Source organism: Mercenaria mercenaria, chromosome 9 (genome assembly GCF_021730395.1).
Source record: "Mercenaria mercenaria strain notata chromosome 9, MADL_Memer_1, whole genome shotgun sequence".
NCBI lineage: Eukaryota > Metazoa > Mollusca > Bivalvia > Venerida > Veneridae > Mercenaria > Mercenaria mercenaria.
Genome location: NC_069369.1, coordinates 5452889 through 5475718, shown reverse-complemented (window position 1 = coordinate 5475718; position 22830 = coordinate 5452889). Strand labels below are relative to the sequence as shown.

The window sequence follows — 22830 nt, the reverse complement described above, 5'->3', positions numbered from 1 at the left end:
GGCCCCTGAAATAGCCAAAAATGCACATTTTCACCTTGTGACACGCCTAGCTCAAAAAGTCTTTGATATAAATTGATGAAACCTTGCATGAGTCTTTATCATGGTATGAACTTGCGCACCTCCTATTTTTCGTCTGGCTCTGCCCCCTATTTTTAGAGTTATGCCCCTGAAATAGTCAAAAATGCACATTTTCACCTTGTGACACGCCTAGCTCAAAAAGTATTTGATATGAATTCATGAAACCTTGCATGAGTCTTAATCATGATATGAACTTGCGCACCTCCTATTTTTCATCTGGTTCTGCCCCCTATTTCTAGAGTTGTGGCCCCTGAAATAGTCAAAAATGCACATTTTCACCTTGTGACAGGCCTAGCTCAAAAAGTATTTGATTTGAATTGATGAAACCTTGCATGAATCTTTATCATGATATGAACTTGCGTACCTCCTATTTTACATCTGAGTCCGCCCCCAATTTCCAGAGTTATGGCCCCTGAAATAGTAAAAAAAATGCACATTTTCACCTAATGTGCCTCACTCAAAAAGTATTTAATGTAAATTCATGGAACCTTGCTTGAGTCTTTATCATAATGTGACCTTGCTCACTTGGCATTCTTCTTGAGAATTTTAGCATTTATTACAGAGTTATGGCCCTTGAAATAGCCAAAATAGTGGATTTTTTGTTTGTGATGCTCATAGCTCAAAAAGTATATGGTATAGAATGATGAATCCATTTCATATTTTTTTTTGAGGCTGTACCCCATTAAGACTGCAAACATTTGAATGATTCCGCCTTATTTGTGACAAATGTACCAGTGGGGGGCACACCCTGTGTCCTACAGACACATTCTAGTTATATATATTGATGAACACCCAACAAGAAATATTTGCGTAAGCACTTGCCCAAAGGAACGTCTCATTGATCGATATCTTTAGAAGTATGTTGTATATTTAGTGGTTGATCTGCTAGTTTACCAGATCACCTTTCCATATGTGCTAACTTTTGTTTCTGCTTTTGACACAAAGCCTGACCGTTTGTTTCACTTTATCGATAAATGTTACGTTAATGCCCATCCGTTCATTCATTACTGTAGGGTTTGGGTATGAAGATTTTGTGTGGGTTGACCACAGAGGTCTAAAATAAGACTTTTTATGCTGTTTTTGTTTAACTGTTATTGCAGATGCATTGTTTTGACATTTTGGTAGATCGTTTTGAAAAAGCAAGAGTAACTATCACTTTTTCAAGCTACAGCCTTAGAATTTGGACCCCATGCTTAGTTTTGTGTTCCGAAATGAAATTTGACCTTGATTTTGACCTAGTGACCTACTTCCACTTTTCTCAAGCTATAGCCTTCAAATTTGGACCACATGCATAGTTTTGTGTACCGAAAAAAACTTTGACCTTGACATTGACCTAGTGACCTACTTTCACATTTCTCAAGCTACAGCCTTCAGATTTGGACCACATGCATAGTTTTGTGTACCGAAAACTTTGACCTTGACTTTGACCTAGTGACCTACTTTCACATTTTTGAAGGTACAGGCTTCAAATCTAGACCACATGCATAGTTTTATGTTTAGAAATGAAATTTGGCCTTGATTGTGACCTAGTGACCTACTTTCACATTTCTCAAGCTGCAGCCTTCAAATTTGGACCACATGCATAGTTTTGTGTTCCGAAAAAAAAACTTTTGACCTTGACATTGACCTAGTGACCTGCTTTCACATTTCTCAAGCTACAGCCTTCAAATTTGGACCAGATGCATAGTTTTGTGTACCGAAAGAAACTTTTACCTTGACATTGACCTAGTGACCTACTTTCACATTTTTGAAGGTACAGGCTTCAAATCTGGACCACATGCATAGTTTTGTGTTCCGAAATGAAATTTGACCTTGATTTTGACCTAGTGACCTACTTCCACATTTCTCAAGCTACAGCCTGCTTTTGACACATAGCCTGACCGTTTGTTTCACTTTATCTATAAATGGTACGTAAATGCCCATCCGTTCATTCGTTACTGTAGGATTTGGGTATGAAGATTTTGTGTGGGTTGACCACAGAGGTCTAAAATAAGACTTTTTATGCTGTTTTTGTTTAACTGTTATTGCGGATGCATTGTTTTGACATTTTGGTAGATCTTTTTGAAAAAGCAAGAGTAACTTTCACTTTTTCAAGCTACAGCCTTAGAATTTGGACCCCATGCTTAGTTTTGTGTTCCGAAATGAAATTTGACCTTGATTTTGACCTAGTGACCTACTTTCACATTTCTCAAGCTATAGCCTTCAAATTTGGACCACATGCATAGTTTTGTGTTCCGAAAAAATCTTTGACCTTGACATTGACCTAGTGACCTACTTTCACATTTCGGGGCCTCCGTGGCCGAGTGGTTAAAGTCGCTGACTTCAAATCACTTGCCCCTCATCGATGTGGGTTCGAGCCTCACTCGGGGCGTTGAATTCTTCATGTGAGGAAGCCATCCAGCTGGCTTACGGAAGGTCGGTGGTTCTACCCAGGTGCCCGCTCGTGATGAAATAATGCACGGAGGGGCACCTGGGGTCTTCCTCCACCATCAAAGCTGGAAAGTCGCCATATGACCTTTAATTGTGTCGGTGCGACGTTAAACCCAACAAAATAAATAAAATAAATACTTTCACATTTCTCAAGCTACAGCCTTCAAATTTGGACCACATGCATAGTTATGTGTACCGAAAAGAACTTTGACCTTGACTTTGACCTAGTGACCTACTTTCACATTTTTGAAGGTACAGGCTTCAGATCTAGACCACATGCATAGTTTTATGTTTCGAAATGAAATTTGACCTTGATTGTGACCTAGTGACCTACTTTCACATTTCTCAAGCTGCAGCCTTCAAATTTGGACCACATGCATAGTTTTGTGTTCCGAAAAAAAAAACTTTGACCTTGACATTGACCTAGTGACCTGCTTTCACATTTCTCAAGCTACAGCCTTCAAATTTGGACCAGATGCATAGTTTTGTGTACCGAAAGAAACTTTTACCTTGACATTGACCTAGTGACCTACTTTCACATTTTTGAAGGTACAGGCTTCAAATCTGGACCACATGCATAGTTTTGTGTTCCGAAATGAAATTTGACCTTGTTTTTGACCTATAATTACTTTCACATTTCTCAAGCTACAGCCTTCAAATTTGGACCACATGCGTAGTTTTGTGTACCGAAGTGAACTTTGATCTTGAGATTGACCTAGTGACCTACTTTCACATTTCTCAAGCTACAGGTTTCAAATTTGGATCACATGCATATTTTTGTGTTCTGAATTGAAATTTGACATTGATTTTTATCTAGTACCTACTTTCACATTTCTCAAGCTGCAGCCTCTAAATTTGAAGCACATGCATAGTTTTGTATACCGAAATGAACTTTGACCTTGAAATTGATCTTGTGACCTACTTTCACATTTCTCAAGCTACAGCTTTCAAATTTAGACCACATGCATGGACCACATGCACAGTGATGTGTACTGAAATGAAATTTGACCTTGATTTTGACCTTGAGCTAGTCTTGAAATTTGGAACAATCAAAAATTGCTCAATGGTGGGCGCCAAGATCACTCTGTGATCTCTTGTTTAAGATACAGCCTTTAAATTTCTATGACATACACAGTTTTGCACACAGATTGTGAAACTGAATTTCATTGACCATGAATGAGACCTACTGACTTTTTTAGTATTTTAGCATCAGTTTGACATTTGAAGCATGTAGCTTATACTACTCAGGTGAGCAATCCAGGGTCATCATGAAGAATGAGGGGGCTATTCTACTCGCTCCGGCGTCTGAGTGTGACCTTTCTTGGTTGAAGTTTTTCGGCAACCTTTGTTTTTCTGTCATATCTCTGATACTATTGCTTATATCTTACATAAACATTGTCCAGTATACAAACAAAGAATGTGTATGGGCTGAGCCCATTATACCTAAGGTCAAGGTCACCAAAGTGTCATACTTAGGTTATTTTTAAGGTTAACGTTTTTCGGCAACCTTGGTTTTTCTGTCATATCTTTGTTACTATTGCTTATATCTTACTGTTACTTTGCATAAACATTGTCCAGCATACAAACAAAGTATGTACAGATGCTGGGCCCATTATACTCAAGGTCAAGGTCACCAAGGTGTTTTACTTAGGTTATTTTTAAAATTAAAGTTTTTCAGCATCCTTTGTTTTTCTGTCATATCTTTGTTACTATTGCTTATATCTTACTGTAAGTTCACATAAACATTGTCCAGCATACAAACAAAATATGTGCTGGGGCTGGGTCCATTATACCAAAGGTCAAGGTCACAAAGTTATTATACCTGGAATTATTTTCATGTTGAATTTTTTTCGAAAGCTTCATTTATAAACATATCTTAGGTACTTCAAAAGATAATAAATTGAAATTAAAAATATTTCTTTATAATCATCATCTGCATATGTGGTTACAAACCCCATAACTCTAATTGTATTTTTGACAGGATTATGCCCATTTTGTACTTAAAGTGTTTTTTTTGCAATCTTTGCTTTCTGGATATAACTTTAATGCAATATAAGATAAAGACTTAAAACTTGAAATGTATCTTTATCACCATCATCTGCATGTGTGGTAACAGTCCCCATAACTCTGATTTGTATTTTTGACCAAATTATGCCCCTTTCATTTTTAAATTTTTTAACAAACTTCATTTTGTGGACATAACTTTGGTACTATATAAGATAATGACTTTAAACCCAAAATATATCTTTACCATCATCATCTGCATGTGTTGTAACAATCCCAATAACTCTAATTTGTGTTTTTGTCAGAATTATGCCCCTTGGTGTATCTTCCTTTTAAAGTAGGGGTCTCTTATTGAGACATATATTCATTTCACTGTCAAATCCCTGAATAGTAGAGCACGCTGTCTTACAGACAGCTCTTGTTACAAAATTATGCCCCTTTTTGACTTTCGAGTTTTTTGTTAAGTTATTTATATATGCTGGTATCTCAGTACCACTAATGGGAATGAATTAAAACTTTACACACTTGTTCACTGTCATCATCTGACATGCACTAAGGAAGTCCCATAACTCTACTTTTTTTTCCAAATTATGCCCCTTTTTCCACTTAGTAGTATTTGGTTAAGTTTTTTATGTATGCTGCTATCTCAGTATTCACTAATGGGAAAGGATTGAAACCTCACACACCTGTTCACTGTCATGATATGGCATGCATTGCAAAGGTTTAATAACTCTATTTTACAACATTATGCCCATTTTTAGCTCACCTGTCATGTGAGCTTTGAAATCGCCCTTCGTCCATCCGTCCATCGTCTGTCCACAATTTCTTGTGTACATGATAGAGACCACATTTTGCAAGCAATTTTGATCTAATTTTTACAGAACTTGTATTGGCATGATATCTCGGTTCCTTTGAAAACTGGCCAGATCCCATCATGGCTTCTAGAGTTATTACCCGTTAAAGGGCCAGAATTTGCTATTGTGCGTGCTTCAAATATTTCTTGTCTGCACGATAGTGGTTTTGATTTATGATTTTTACCGAACTTGCACACAACTTGTATCACCATAAGATCACAGTCCCTTTTTTGAATTGGCCAGATTATATTATGGGTTCCAGAGTTATTGCCCCTGAAAGGGCCAGAATTAGCTATTTTGACCTTGCCTGCACAATAGCAGCTTCATTTATGATTTGATTTTAACCAAACTTGCACACAACTTGTATCACCATGAGATCTTGATTTCTTACTTGAACTGGCCAGATCCCATTATAGGTTCCAGAGTTAGGGCCCCTGAAAGGGCCAAAATTAGCTATTTTTACCTTGTCTGCACAATAGCAGCTTTATTTATGATTTGATTTTTACCAGACTTGCACACAACTTGTATCACCATAAGATCTCAATTCCTTTCTTGAACTAGCCAGATTACATAATGGGTTCCAGAGTTATTGCTCCTGAAAGGGCAAAATTAGCTATTTTGACCTTGTCTGCACAATAGCAGCTTCACTTATGATTTGATTTTAACCAAACTTGCACACAACTTGTATCACCACAAGATCTTGGTTGCTTTCTTGAACTGGCCAGCTTCTGTTACGGGTTCCAGAGTTATGGCCCTTGTTAGGGCCAGAATTAGCTATTTTGGCCTTGTCTGCACTATAGCAGCTTCACTTATGATTTGAATTCAATCAAAGTTGCACAAAACTTGTTTCACCATTTCTTGAACTGGCCAGATCCCATAATGGGTTCCAGAGTTATGGTCCCTGAAAGGGCCAAAATTAGCTATTTTAACCTTGTCTGCAAAATAGCAGCTTCAATTATGATTTGATTTTAACCATACTTGCACACAACTTGTATCACCGTAAAATCTAGATTCCTTTTTATACGCCCGAAGGGACATATTATGTTACCGCCTCAGTGTGCTTCTGGCTGTCTGTCTGTTGGTTAGCAATTTCTCTTCCTCTCTGTATCCCTTGAACCCCTTGAAGGTTTTCAAAGAAACCTGACATAAATGTTCACCTCATCGAAACGACATGCAGAAAGCATGTTTCAGATGGCTCACTTCAAGGTCAAGGTCACACTTAGGGGGTCAAAGGTCATATGACTTTGACTTTGTATATTGCTCCGCATTGCAGTGCTCTTGTTTTTATTTGGCAGATCCTTCTTTTGTTCACTTACAATTAAATTTTTTATAATTACTTCCCTTTTATGTTACTATAAATAGCTTTTTTTCGTAACTTTTTAGCTCACCTGAGCACACAGTGCTCAATGGTGAGCTTTTGTGATCGCCCTCTGTCCGTCGTCCGTCCGTCGTCAGTCGTCCGTCGTCCGTCGTCAACAATTTGACTGTTAACACTCTAGAGGTCACAATTTTGGCCCAAACTTATTGAAACCTTATCAGAATGTTACCCTCAATATAATCATCGACGAGTTCAATATAGGGTCATCTTGGGTCAAAAACTAGGTCACCAGGTCAAATCAAAGGAAAAGCTTGTTAACACTCTAGAGGTCACAATTTTGGCCCAGTCTTAATGAAACTTGGTCAGAATTGTACCCTCAATGAAGTCTTGGACGAGTTTTATATTGGGTCATCTGGGGTTAAAAACTAGGTCACCTGGTCAAATCAAAGGAAAAGCTTGTTAACACTTTAGAGGTCACAATTTGGGCCCAATCTTAATGAAACTTGGTCAGAATGTTACCCTTACTAAAATCTTGGATGAGTTTGATATTGGGTCAACCGGGGTCAAAAACTAGGTCACCAGGTTAAATCAAAGGAAAAGCTTGTTAACACTAGAGGCCAGATTTATGACTGTATCTTCATGAAACTTGGTCAGAATGTTAATCTTGATGATCTATAGGTCAAGTCCAAATCTGGGTCAGGTGGGATCAAAAACAAGGTCACTAGGTCAGATCAAAGGAAAAGCTTGTTAACACTCTAGAGGCCACATTTATGACTGTATCTTCATGAAACTTGGTCAGAATTTTAATCTTAATCTCAAGGTCCAGTTTGAATCTGGGTCATGTAGGGTCAAAAACTAGGTCACCAGGTCAAATCAAAGGAAAAGCTAGTTTATAATGTAGAGACCACATTTATGACCATATCTTAATGAAACTTGGTCTGTATGTTAATCTTGATTATCTATAGGTCAAGTTCAAATCTGGGTCAGGTGGGGTCAAAAACTAGGTCACTAGGTCAAATCAAACGAAAAGCTTGTTAACACTCTAGTGGCCACATTTAAGACTGTATCTTCATGAAACTTAGTCAGAATGTTAATCTCGATGATCTTTAGGTCAAGTTCGAATCTGGGTCATGTAGGGTCAAAAACTAGGTCACTGGGTCAAATCAAAGGAAAAGCTAATTAACACTTTAGAGGCCACATTTATGACCATATCTTAATGGAACTTGGTCAGAATGTTAATCTTGATGATCTTTAGGTCAATAGGTCAGGTGAGCGATACAGGGCCTTCATGGCCCTCTTGTTTATTATATGCCATAGGGAAAAACTGAGTCCACTTTTCTATGGTATAACATGGATGGTACCTCCAATTTTTAGGTGTATTTTGACATATCTGTACCTTGTTAGAATTTATTCTTTTGGTTAAATTTCTTCCGTTTATTGTTCCTGTCCTTTGGACTTATGGCTATATAGCAGAAAACTGCATGATTTCAAAACAGTTTACACAAGACTAGTGTTCCTTGGGTGACCCTCTACTATATTCCTTCAAATAATTTTGATTCATGAAAAACATGGCCTCTAAGGGGTTTTGCTTATTTTCCCTATATGCCTAAGTATATAGAACTTTAAAAATCTTTTGTCAGAAACTGCTGGTCTGTTTTCAAAATAATTTTTCACAAATGTTTCTTGGGTGACCCTCTACCAAATTCCTTCAAATAATTTTGATTCATTGAAAAAGTGGCAGCCATGGGGAGGGGCACACTTTCCTATATATGGCTATACAGAAAGCTTCCTTGTATGAAACTTCTGGCCTGATTTGAAGATAATTTTATTTGAAGTAACTTTAAGAAAATTTCAGCTATATTTTCTCATAACTCTTTTGATTGATCTTGATTATGATTTTTTGGCTTTCTTGTCCTTAAGTGCAATCATAACAGGTGAGCAATATAGGGCCATTATGGCCATCTTGTTAAACATTGCAATTTTGGGTTAAATTCTTATATGTAAGCTGGTATCTCAGTACCCACACTGGGAATGGATTGAAAATTCATACACCTGTCCACTGTCATCAGCTTATAAGCACTGTGAAGGTTCCATAACCCTGTTTTGCATTTTTACAAAATTATGCCCCTTTTTCGACTTGTATTGACTCAATTGACAAGGCTGTTGAATAGTCGAGTGTTGCTGTCCTCCGACAGCTCTTGTTAGCTCAGGTGAGTTTTGTGATCCCCCGATGTTCAGCGTCTGTTGTCTGTCGTCTGTCTGTCAGTCGTCTGTCAACATTTAGCTTGTGTATGCGATAGAGGCTGTATTTTTCAACTGATCCTTAAGAAATTTGGCCAGAATGATAACCTTGATGAAATCAAGGCTGAGTTCGAAAATGGGTCATCTGGGGTCAAAAACTAGGTCACTAGGTCAAATCAAAGAAAAACCTTGTGTATGCGATAGAGGCTGTATTTTTCAACTGATCTTTATGAAATTTGATCAGAATGATAGCCTTGATGAAATCTAGGAAGATTTTGAAAATGGGTCATATGCAGTCAAAAACTAGGTCACTAGGTCAAATTAAAGAAAAACCTTGTGTATGCGATAGAGGCTGTATTTTTTAGTAAGTCTTCATGAATTTTGGTCAGAATGATTACCTTGATAAGATCTAGGCCGAGTTCAAAAATGGGTCATCTGGGGTCAAAAACTAGGTCACTAGGTCAAATAAAAAAAAACACTTGTGTATGCAATAGAGGCTGTATTTTTCAGTAAGTCTTCATGAATTTTGGTCAGAATGATTACCTTGATGAAGTCTAGGATGAGTTCGAAAATGGGTCATCTTGGGTCAAAAACTAGGTCAATAGGTCAAATCAAAGAAAAACCTTGTGTATGTGATAGAGGTTGTATTTTTCAATTAATCTTAATGAATTCTGGTCAGAATGAATGCCTTGATGAAATTTAGGTCAAGTTCGAATATGGGTCATCTTGGATCAAAAAGTAGGTCACTATGTCAAATCAAAGGAAAACCTTGTGTATGCGTTAGAGGCTGTATTTTTCAATTGATTTTCATGAAATTAAGTCAGAATGATTGCCTTGATGTAATCTAGATCAAGTTTGAAAATGGGTCATCTGAGGTCAAAAAGTAGGTCACTAGGTCAAATCGAACAAAAACCTTGTGTATGTGATAGAGGCTGTATTTTTCATTTGATCTTCATGAAATTTAGTCAGAATGATTGCCTTGATGAAATCTAGATAGAATTGGAATATAGGTCATCTAGGGTCACTAGGTTAAATCAAAGAAAAAGCTTGTGTATGTGATGGAGGCTGTATTTTTCAACTGATTGACATAAAATTTTGTCACAGTGATAGCCTTGATGAAATCTAGGTCAGGTTTGAATATGGGTCATCTTGGTTCAAAAACTAGGTCACTAGGTCAAATCAAAGAAAAACCTTGTGTATGCAGTAGGGGCAGCATTTTACTCTGGATTTTCATACAATTTAGTCAGATTGGTTGCCTTGATGAAATCTAGGTCAAGTTCCAATATGGGTAGTCTGGGTTCAAAAACTAGGTCACTAGGTCAAATCAAAGAAAAACTTGTGTATGCGATAGAGGCTGTATTTTTCAGTAAGTCTTCATGAATTTTGGTCAGAATGATTACCTTGATGAAGTCTAGGATGAGTTTGAAAATGGGTCATCTTGGGTCAGAAACTAGGTCAGTAGGTCAAATCAAAGAAAAACCTTGTGTATGTGGTAGAGGTTGTATTTTTCAATTAATCTTCATGAATTCTGGTCAGAATGAATGCCTTGATGAAATTTAGGTCAAGTTCGAATATGGGTCATCTTGGATCAAAAAGTAGGTCACTATGTCAAATCAAAGGAAAACCTTGTGTATGCGTTAGAGGCTGTATTTTTCAATTGATTTTCATGAAATTAAGTCAGAATGATTGCCTTGATGTAATCTAGGTCAAGTTTGAAAATGGGCCATCTGAGGTCAAAAAGTAGGTCACTAGGTCAGATCAAACAAAAACCTTGTGTATGTGATAGAGGCTGTATTTTTCATTTGATCTTCATGAATTAAGTCAGAATGATTGCCTTGATGAAATCTAGATAGAATTGGAATATGGGTCATCTAGGTTCACTAGGTTAAATCAAAGAAAAAGCTTGTGTATGTGATAGAGGCTGTATTTTTCAACTGATTGACATAAAATTTAGTCAGATTGGTTGCCTTGATGAAATCTAGGTCAAGTTCGAATATGGGTAGTCTGGGGTCAAAAACTAGGTCACTAGGTCAAATCAAAGAAAAACCTCTTGTATGCGATAGAGGCTGTATTTTTCAATTGATCTTCATGAAATTTGGTAAGAATGATTGCCTTGATGAAATCTTAAATCAAGTTCGAATATGGGTCATCTGGGGTCAAAAACTAGGTCACTATGACAAATCAAAGAAAATACTTTTTTATACTTAAGATTTATGCTCCAATTTTAATGATAATTGGTCAGAATATTTATTTCCATGAAAGCACAAGGTCAAACATGTTTACACTGTTATAATGGTGTATTTCTCAGGTGAGCAACCTAGGGCCATCTTGGCCCTTTTGTTGTGTTTAGATTCAATAAAATCCCACAAGTGGATAATTATCAAAACGAAACATGGATGTTGACAATAGCCCTATGCATTCCTTCAAATGGAATATGTAAATTGACATTGGGAATGGCAAAAAACTTATAAAAGCTACAGCAGATCTGACGTTAACAATTTAGATATTAGAAAGAATGTACAGTAACTGTTGTGTCTTTAGCAAAAAAGGCAAAACATCAAATAAGTTCTGCTGATATCTACCATTAAACAAACATGCATTAAAGATTGATATCAATGTTGTTAACACCAGATGGAAATCAGGAAGTAATTTTTTGGTTGTCTTGTTCAAGTTGATGAATGGCATAACATCTAGGAAAAGAAGAAAACTACAGGTGTTAAAATTAAATATCTAAGCTTAAAGGACAAACATGTATAAACAATTCAAGCTTTAACACTATAACTAATCATTTTTATTACTATATAAGAATGTGTTACATTTAACAAAAGGATTTATTTCAGGGAACACTTCTTCTATCCTGACAGATCAGTTAAAAGTATTTTTACATCATGTGGTATAAGAACGTTCAACGCGAGGTTGGTACAGGTTATCTAAGTAACCATGGTTAACCCTAAGTAACCCCTGCCCTGGGGTCCAACCTGATGACTCCAAGTGATTAGGGGTCCCCTGACTGTGACCTTGACCTTCTGACCTACTTTGTTGCTTTTTAAGATACATCCTGGAAATTTTGATGACATCTACAGTTTTGCACACTGATCTTAAAACTGACTCAGTTACCATGAATGTGACCTACTTTGTAATATTTTAGCATCAGTGTGCCATTTTAAACATGTGGCTCATATTACTCAGGTGAGTGATTCAGGGTCATCTTGACCCTCTTGTATTATGTTGGAACCATTTAAAGTTTCTGCCTTGGTGTTTGACAATATACCCTTTCATCACAAAAATTGTTTCCAGCAGTTTTAAACTAGAGAATTTTTTTTAAATACTATATTGTAATTGCACATTACTGACAACTGCTACTACCAGGCTCAAAGTGTTCATCAAATAGTAGTACTCGTCTGTCCATCACACTTCATTTCTGATCATTAACTAGAGAATCATTTGACCTAGAACGTTCAGACTTCATAGGATGGCAGGGCTTATGGAGAAGGCAACCCCTATTGTTTCTGGTGTCACACCATTAAATATTAAGGTTACAGGGGCCTGAACATGGATAATCATTTCTGATGAATAACTTGAGAACCACTTGACCCAGAATGTCGAAACTTCATAGGATGATAACTTCGTAGGATGATTGGTCATGCAGAGTAGATGACCGCTATTGATTTTGGGTCACTCTGTTAAAGGTCAAGGTCACAGGGGCCCAAACATGGAAAACCATTTCTGATCATAACTTGAGAACCACTTGACCCGGAATATTAAAACATCATAGGATGATTAGACATGCAGAGTAGTTGACCCCTATTGATTTTGGGGCCACTCTGTTAAAGGTCAAGGACACATGGGCCTGAACATTGAAAACCATTTCCGGTCAGTAACTTGAGAACCACTTGACTCAGAATGTTGAAAGTTCATAGGATGATTGGACATGCAGAGTAGATGACATCTATTGATTTTGTGGTCTATTAAAAAAGCAAGCATTTCAGCAATGCCAGTAATAATAGGCTGTTTACTTGTATTGCAGCAAAATGCCAGTACGTAATAGGCTGTTTACTTGTATTGCAGCAAAATGCCAGTACATAATAGGCTGTTTACTTGTATTGCAGCAAAATGCCAGTAATAATAGGCTGTTTACTTGTATTGCAGCAAAATGCCAGTACATAATAGGCTGTTTACTTGTACTGCAGCAAAATGCCAGTACATAATAGTCTGTAAACTTGTATTTCAACAATACAATTACATTATAGGCTGTTTACTTGTATTTCAGCAATGCCAGTATTCAAGATGGCATTCTACAGACAGTGGAGAAATGGATCGTGTTCAATAATAAGGTACATAATCTATCTTTCTTTGTTATTGCATCGTAAGTAGGGAATTTTGTCGTAGTATATTCTGCTTTTGTTTTGAAAAACCTTGCTGTAATGAAATCTCCCACTTACCTTTTTATTACAAAAGCATCTACTTATTACATAAATTATACTTTAGACTGTGTAAAGTTGAATGTATCATTGTTATGAACATCTAAATCCAAAATTGAATGACCACAAATGAGGTCATGCACCAGATAAGAAATTACATATAGATAGGGAATAATACTGAAATCCCAGGTCTTGTTGTAAATAAAAAGAGATTGGAAGTTTGTATGAATAACATGTCAATAGTCATTGTGTTATTGTGTCAGTCACACTACACCATATTATTGCGTTAACGGACACCAGACACATAGAAAAAGTAGTGGCAGAAAGTTATCCGGTGATGAAGGGCATGTCCAGCTGCTCGCTCTCGCGCATATAAGGCACAATGACCACAAGATTAATGCACAAATATGTCAGGAACAACGTTCAGTAAAAGGATATCACCTTACTAGTAACAGACTTATATCGCGTAAAACGTAAGCGCAACACATGAGAAATAGAAAAAACTTTCTTGTCAAATGTCCATTGAACATACTTTACATCCTTTGCATGTCCGATAGTAGTCCGGCTGTGAATCGGGTTTACCGTACAAGAATGTATGCAAACTGGAAAAGAACAGAATACGGAAAGCACGAGTAAAGAACAAAACACATATCAGCAAATTGCTACGGTACATCTAACAGAAAACTTTCTCCGGTACATTCTAAATTTTGAACATGCTCAAAACCTTCCACTGGATGGAATGAACATGGTCGGACAAGGAGCACAGGTGCCGCATGAGAAACGGACAAGAGACCCATGCGAACGGACACAAATGGATTTAAAATTTTGTTATAAGTTGGGCGTCCATTAACGCTATACGGTGTAGTGTGACTGAGACTTGTGCTGTTAACTCATTAATTTTCACGGGGGACTTATTTTCGTGGATTTTATGGTTGAGTCAATCCTCAAAATTTAATCCCAACAAACAAGTAAAACTCCCATTCATTTTATATTCAAAAGATGAAATCCACGAATTCATATCCTCACGAAATTGCCGTTTTGATGAAAAACCACGAAATTTCATGCCATGAAATTAAATGATTTTACAATGTACTGCCATCAGATTACTCTGTTGAACAATGAGAAACAAAATCTCTTCCTATGATATTGTTATGATTCTTATAGTATCTGTATAAATGTAATACTTAACCTTTAGCCTGCTGGTGGCCAGTGATTCTGCCTGTGCTACCAGTGGTCACCAATATCAGCCAAGCTGATCACTGTCTGCACTGTTCACTATTCAGTCAGTAAATTTTAAGTGAATACCCCTTTACATAATAAATAGTATTTCCCAAATCGAATGATTGACCAGTCCATTTTAGAAATTTAGTAGGGTAAAGGTTAATTAATATGTTATCATATACAGTAAAACTTCATTCACTCGAACTCGACATGACCAGCAAAATTTGTTTGAGTTATCTGTAGTTCAAGACATCAACAAAACACACCATGTAATGATTTGCTGCGACCTGATGGTAAGTGCTAAACGTAGTGTTCGTATTATGTGAGTTTGAGTGAACAGCCTTTGACTGTACTACTGTTTGACAGATGTTTTCTAATATTTATACAGGGTTCACAGATTGGTCAGGTTGATAAAGAAAATGTGTTTCTGGATTGTTTTGGTGCATTCTGGGAGGTGTCTGGCACACAACTGATACAACATAACGAGGCATTCAGATTGCGGATAAAGGATGAAGTTCGCAAGAAGCTCCTCAATGAAAATGTTTCAAGGTATTATGTCACCTTAGGCCAAAATTAATACAGTTGTTTTAAGGTATTGTGTCACCTTAGTGCTAAAGTTGGTTTAGTTCTTTCAAGGTATTATGTCACCTTAGACCAAAAGATGAACTTAAGATGTTGTGTTACCTTAAGCCAAAATGTGATTTAGTTCTTTCAAGTTACAATGTCACCTGAGGGGAAAAAAGTTGTAAAGTTGTTTCAAGGTATATTGCCACCTCACAAAAAAAGCTGGTTAAGTGCTTCTTGATATCTGTGCATTTGACTATAATGCATTTCCTTGGTTAAAAAAGGGACATAATTATAGAAGACAATTTGCTGCATGTATGAACTAACATTCAAATAATATACAGTAGTAAATTTAATGTTTGTAATGAAAAAAATGTGTTTGAATATTTTAGATCTGTAAGAGAACGGCTACTTGACATCATGCTTGATTTGTTCTCGTTGAATACTGAGAAACGCAGTGTAAGTACGCAGACACAGAGACGAACCATGATACCGTCTTCCTGCCAGGTCCGACCATCAGCTTGTGATAAAGGTATCTGCTCATTTTTAGCTCCACTATTCGGAGAATAGGGGTGCTATTATACTTGCCCTAACGTCTGCTTGAGCTTTCTTGGTTAAAGTTTTTCAGCAACCTTTGTCTTTGTTACTATTGCTTATATCTTACTGCAAGTTCACATAAACATAGTCTAGCATACAAACAATGTATGTTCAGGGTCTTGGCATATTATACATAAGGTCAAGGTCATCAAGGTGTTATTAAGGGTAAACTTTTTTGGCAACCTTTGTTTTTATGCCCCTGAAGGGAGGCATATTAGTTTTCAACTGTCCATCCGTTCGTTCTTTCGTCACAACCTTAACTTTTTGCATGAAGGTCAACGTTAACTTTTGCATGAAGGCACTTTACTCGCGAAAAAGTTCACATGCTGATAGTACACAGGGGCCAATTTTAACTTTTTGCATCAAGGCACTACTCGCGAACCACTGCACCCAGGACCTTCAAACTTCACATGCTTATAGTACTTTTTGAGTACACGACCCCTACTGACTTTGGGGTCAAAGGTCAAGGTCACAGGGCCAATGTTAACTTTTTGCATGAAGGCACTTTACTCGAGAACCACTGCACCCAGGACCTTCAAACTTCACATGCTGATAGTACTTATTGAGTACACAACCCCTACTGACTTTGGGGTCGCCAGGTCGAAGGTCTAGGTCAGAGGGGCCAATTTTAACTTTTTGCATGAAGGCACTTTACTCGCGAACCACTGCACCCAGGACCTTCAAACTTCACTTGCTGATAGTACTTATTGAGTACACAACCCCTACTGACTTTGGGGTCAACAGGTCAAAGATCAAGGTCACAGGGGCCAGTGTTAACTTTTTTTTGCATGAAGGCACTTTTCTCGCAAACCACTTCACCCAGGACCTTCAAACTTCACGTGCTGATAGTACTTATTGAGTACAAGACCCCTATTGACTTTGGGGTCACCAGGTCAAAGGTCAAGGTCACCAGGTCAAAGATCAAGGCACTGCAGGAGCATTTGTCACCATTAGTGACAGCTCTTGTTCTGTTATATCTTTGTTACTTTTGCTTACATCTTATTGTAATGTCAAATAAACATTGCCCAGCATACAAAGAAAGTATGTGCAGGGACTGGACTCATTATACCCAAGGTCAAGGTCACCAAGGTGTTACACTTGGAATTATTTTTATGTTAAATTTTTTCAAAAGCTTCGTTTATAGACATATCTTTGGTACTTTAAAAGATAATGACTTGAAATTAAAAGTATTTCTTTGCAGTTGTCATCTGCATGTGTGGTTACAATCCCCATAACTCTAATTATATTTTTGAAAGAATTATGCCCCTTTCATACTTAAACGTTTTTGGCAATCTTCGTTTTCTGGATATAACTTTGTTTCTTGGTGTATCTTCCTTTTATAGTAGAGGTCTCTTATAGAGATATAAATTCATTTTACTGTCAAATTGCCGAATAGAATAGTGGAGTGTGCTGTCTTACGGACAGCTCTTATTTGAATTGGCGGTCTCAGACCTATTTCATTTAAAAATATGGCTGCCAGGGCACAGAAATAGTTTTCTTTAATTGGCTATGAAAATCTTCATCTCAGAAACTGCTAGTCCTATTTCAAAATAATCTTACAACAATGTTCCAACAATGTCCCTTTGGTGAACCTGTACCAAATTCCTTCAATTAATTCTTTTTCATTGAAAAACTTGCTTTCAGGGAGGCAAGGCTAGTTTTCCCTATATGGCTTTTTGGAAAACTTTGAAAATCTTATCTTGAGACTGCAGGCTTGATTTTAAAGAATTCATAGCAATATTACTTTGGTTACCCACTACTAAATTCTTTGAAATAATTTCTTTGATAACTATGGCCACCAATAGGGTAGGGAGATAGTGTTCTCTGTATGACCATATGGAAAACTTTGAAAATCTCGTCTCATACTGATACATCAATTTCAAAATAATTTGAGAGCATTGTTCTTCGTTTGGGTGACTTTTTACCAATTTCCTTCGTACTTATATATGTAGTACACAGGTAGTCCATTTCTGTCCATTCGGAGTCATATCTGAGATATTGGAAGAATTTCATTCTAATATGACTTGGTTTGATTTCCAGTTAAACAAAGAAAGAAATCAAGCTCTGTATATTCTGCGATAAACAACGGTTGATGTGCGGACCGTTAAGAGAGCATTATGGCATCAATTATGACGTCAAATTGCCACACGACGTCCGATACATTACTCCTTGGATAAATGAAGCCCAGCATAATATTTATTAGAATATATCAATGAGCATGTCAGAATGAAAACAATCAAGGCCTTCTTGTAATTTATCGTCTAATTTACCACCATTCATCGTTCAGATGCTTCAGTATTTAACCACTCGGGTTAACGCCCTCATGGTTCAATTTCTACACATCTGAACTCTGAACCATGGTAAATCAGACAATAAACCACTCGAAAGCCTTGATTATTTGTTAAATAAAACATGGTAGAAATGTTAGATGCTATAGGGCAATGTGGCCCTGAAAGTTTCATTTAGATTGGTTGAGGAAGACAAGACAAGACTTATGGCCCTTTGCAGTTATATAATTAGTGCATATTTTATTCAATTTGTTGTCTGTCTGGAGTGATATCTAAAAGTTTGTTTGTTGGATTTGAATTAAACATGATAGAAATGTCAACTGCTCCAAAGAAATGCAGCCCAGCAAGTTTTAGTTGGATTACTTGAGGAGGACAAGATTTAAGGCCCTTTGTGCATACAGTATTATCCCTGTCAGTATGAGGGTATGCATGCATGAATCAATCTGTGCACAGTAGCTTGTCTGGCCAATAAGTTTGATGTGCATCATTGGATTTGCATCGTTGACATGGTACAAACAACCACCGGAGCCTCCGTGGTCGATTGGTTCAGGTCGCTGACTTCAAATCACTTACCCCTCATCGATGTGGGTTTGAGCCTCACTCGGGGCGTTGAATTCTTCATGTGAGGAAGCCATCCAGCTGGCTTACGGAAGGTCGGTGGTTCTACCCAGGTGCCCGCTCGTGATGAAATAATGCACGGAGGGGCACCTGGGGTCTTCCTCCACCATTAAAAAGCTGGAAAGTCGCCATATGACCTATCATGTGTCGGTGCGACGTTAAATCCAACAAAACAAACAAACAAACAAAAACGAACAACCACCATAGCAGGGTGATATGCTGCATCCAACATCCAGAGAAATATTAAACAAATGACATTGCATTAATGATTATACATTGTATGATTGTATTATGTTTAATCTAAAAAAAAGAGCTTACACCTATATACGATGTATGCTAGCACATCCCAACATGAAAAGTTGGAATATATGCCTGGGACAGAAAAATACGAATAATTAGTGTAATTTTGTCATTAATATCTAGATTTATGTGCCAGCATTGCACTGGGTAAAAATTGACCTACTTCATTTTAATGCATTTGTTCTTTTGCCAAAATCTTACTGTATAAAACTTTATTTCAGCAACTTTTATGGAATCAGAATGGCAGGATGAGGGATTCAGAAATATGGATTTAGATGTTCTGTCACAGATGAACTGGCAGGTAAATACCGATTATGCTTCACCGGATCCGGAACTAAGTCTAAGACCTCTTGGCAGAGGTGGACCAGTACAGACACTGTCAACACCGAAAGACAGTTTCTGCTCCACAGAATCAAACGATACATTGGATACTTCAAATGTCAGTGATTTGTCGAAATTTTCAACTAAAACAGACAGTGTTTATGTCACCCCAAGTGAATCTTGTGTTGCTGACACTGACAGAGATAGGCCTCAGTTAAATGTTCAGATAAATGGAATAAATGAAGTATCTCCCACACCTAAAAAGAGCTCAGACAGCAGAAGGCAGAATTTGATGAGTAGTTTAGAAGCTGATTTTGAACAGAGTTCTAATGAATCTTTTTCTGCTGCTTTGAGGACAAAGGACTTTGAAGTTGGGAAAGATATCCAGAATCAAAATGTTAACATGAATAATGATAAATGTAAAACTATAGCTGAACAGAAAAGTGCAATAGGTAAGAGCCTTGTTGATTGGTTTGATTACGAACCACCAGCAGTTGAAAATGCAAGAAACGGTGCCAAATTAGAAGAGAAACGTCTAGAGACTAGGAAGAAATTGGACAGTACATCTATGGAAATAATTGAGAATGATGTTGCCTTGAAGTATGCTCCTACTAAAGATCTCGGTAAGAAAAAATCAAAGAAAGATAAAGATCGAGAGAGAAAAGGGGAAAAAGTAAATACTTCAGTGGATGACAGAAAACAAGAAAGCAATAGAAGTATTGAACCGAGTGCATTTGAAAGTGATGTACAGCAAGCAATAATAGAATCTCTACAAAATTATGGTAATAAGGGAACTGTTAAAACTGCTAGAGATATTGATAACAGTACTGAAAATAGGGTTGATGAAAATATAGATTGGTGGGCTGTTGGGGAGGCAGCCGATACAAGATATTTTGACAGTGGTGCAGAGGAATCTATAGGTGATAACATTTACATAGATAATGGACCAGATGTAATAATTGAGGATGAATTTGAACAAGATGTTAACAATATAGAAAATGTCAACATCAAAGTAGATAATGGAATGAATTCAGAACCTTCAGGTGCTATTTACAATGAAAAACATCAGAACATTGTGGGTGAAAAGTTTGACAAAATGGATAAATGCTTGTCTGATTCCTCAGAAGATGAAATCGGTAGAAATAATATAATGGTTCAGGAGAGATGTGACAACTTTGCTTTTGATCTGGATGATGATGATGATGATGAAAATTGGGATAGTGCCAGTTCTGATGATCTAAATGTTAATGACTGGGTTGGCTTACAGCACGATAATCCAGGTTATGAGAAAGATTTCCCTGAAACAGATTTAAAAACAGTGCTTCCACAAACAAAGGATGTATTTACAGAACCTACAGAAAAGGCTTCATCAGATAAAAATTATGAATATAATTTTCCAAAAAGTAACTTAGCAGATTTTGTAAAAGTGAAGGAAGAATCAGAAGTTGAAGAGAGACCTCGTGCGACGAGATGGGTCCCAGGACGCAGAAAATGTATGAATTGTTACAGTGAGGACCATACAACAGAAAGCTGTCAACAATTTGTTATATTGCAATAATAACTCAACTTTCAGTCAATGTGGATTATTTCATTTTGATTGAATTTTAGAGAGGAATTAATTTATTCAAGTAGAGTGGTGATAGAATGTGCCATGTCATTTGAATTACTTGTTTTTATATGAAAATGTATGGATGGGTCATTTTTTAAATTAAGCGTATATATATATATATATATATATTTGTCTTTTTTTCCTCAGAAATTTAGTTATACTTCCAGAACATTTTGGTACAAGTAACAAATATGATGAAAATAATTTTGCATTCCTACTAAAAGTAACAAGAGTTAATTATAATTTTAAAGGTTTAGTGTAGAGATTACATTTCATGAAGAATACCCGTGGATATAGTCAAAAGGAATAGTAACTAGTTTGCAAAGTTTTTCTTCATCCTTTTAAATGAATGTTCAGATCTTTGAAATTGACTTTTTTCCTTGAAGTATTAGGTTGCATTCAAGAAATTTTAATTAGTTTAAACATGAAGAAGAGGTTATATGCCTACAGAATAATATCCTTAAGGATGTAGTCCCATAGATTATATGTGGGTTATAACAGATTTGGAGTGTTTAAAGTTGAGCAAAAGGAGTGGACCATATTGAAAATTGGCTCTGCCAAGTATGTCATCGACTATAATTAAAGTCGTTACTTACTTACTGTTTAAAGCAAATAAAATGCAATAATGATTCATATTACTTTGATTCTAATATGTCTTATATGTAAAATTGTTTATAAAATAGGGTAGCATTATTTCTTAGCGGCTACAGTAAGGTCAGTGTGTTTTATCACCCTTAGCTTTTTAGCTCACCTGTCACATAGTGACAAGGTGAGCTTTTGTGATCACCCTTCGTTCGTCGTCCATCGTCAGTCCGTGCGTCGTGCGTGGTTTCATTTATGATTTTATTTTAACCAAATTGAACTTGTATCACATAACATCTGTACCTCTACACTGACAGATCCCATATGGTTCCAGATTATGCCCCTGAAAGAAAATCAGCATTTAGATTGTCTCAAATAGAGCTTATTATGATTATTTTTACCAAACTTCAACAACTGTATCCATAAGATTGTTCCTTATGAACTGCCAGTTCCATTATGCCAGAGTATTGCCTGAAAGGGCCAGAATTAGCTATTTTGACCTTGTCTGCACAATAGCAGCTTCATTTATGATTTGATTTTAACCAAACTTGCACACAACTTGTATCACTATAAGATCTTGGTTCCTTTTTTGAACTGGCTAGATTCCATTATGGGTTCCAGAGTTATGGCCCGGGGCCAGAATTAGCTATTTTGACCTTGTCTGCACAGTAGCAGCTTCATTTATGATTTGAATTTAATCAAACTTGCCAAAACTTGTGTTGCCATAAGATCTCAATTCCTTTATTGAACTGGCTAGATCCCTTAATGGATTCCAGAGTTATGGCCCCTGAAAGGGCCAGAATTAGCTATTTTGACCTTGTCTGCACAATAGCAACTTCATTTATGATTTGATTTTAACCAAACTTGCACACAACTTGTATCACCACAAGATCTTACTTCTTTTCTTGAACTGGCCAGATTCCATCATGGGTTCCAGAGTTATGGCCGCTGAAAGGTCCAAAATTGGCTATTTTGGCTTTTGCAGCCATATAGAGACTTCATTTATGTTTTTTTTTGATACAAACTTCCAAAATATCTTCAACAACAATAAATCTTGGATTCCATGACAAATCAGATCCAATCGTAGGTTCCAGAGTTATATCTGATTACCTCCCCTGATTGTAGTCAAAATGGATTTATATCAGTAAGTACTTATAGGACTTATTTGAAATTTCATTATTGTCATTAGTTGGACTGAGCCAGTCAGGGTAGATAACTATGGACTGATTTTATGTCAAATTACCTCCCTTTATTTCAAATTAAAATGGGTATATCTCCATAACTAATGAAGATACTGATCTGAAATTTCATTTATGTCAACAGATTTATTTGGCAGATCCTTCTTTTGTTCACTTACAACAATTTTTTTTTAATTACTTCCCTT

General features: G+C 36.7%; 1 protein-coding gene across 1 annotated transcript in view; it reads left to right on the top strand.

The window, feature by feature from the left end:
* Positions 1 to 21715, top strand: part of LOC123547663 (uncharacterized) — a 149077-nt gene extending 127362 nt beyond the window's left edge. Inside the window, exons 15-18 of the mRNA XM_053550737.1 lie at positions 13196 to 13259; positions 14956 to 15116; positions 15524 to 15663; positions 19156 to 21715. Of these exons, the coding sequence (XP_053406712.1) occupies positions 13196 to 13259; positions 14956 to 15116; positions 15524 to 15663; positions 19156 to 20813 (2023 nt within the window). The 3' untranslated portion in view covers positions 20814 to 21715. The remainder of the gene's footprint in view (positions 1 to 13195; positions 13260 to 14955; positions 15117 to 15523; positions 15664 to 19155) is intronic.
* The last annotated feature ends 1115 nt before the right edge of the window (positions 21716 to 22830 follow it).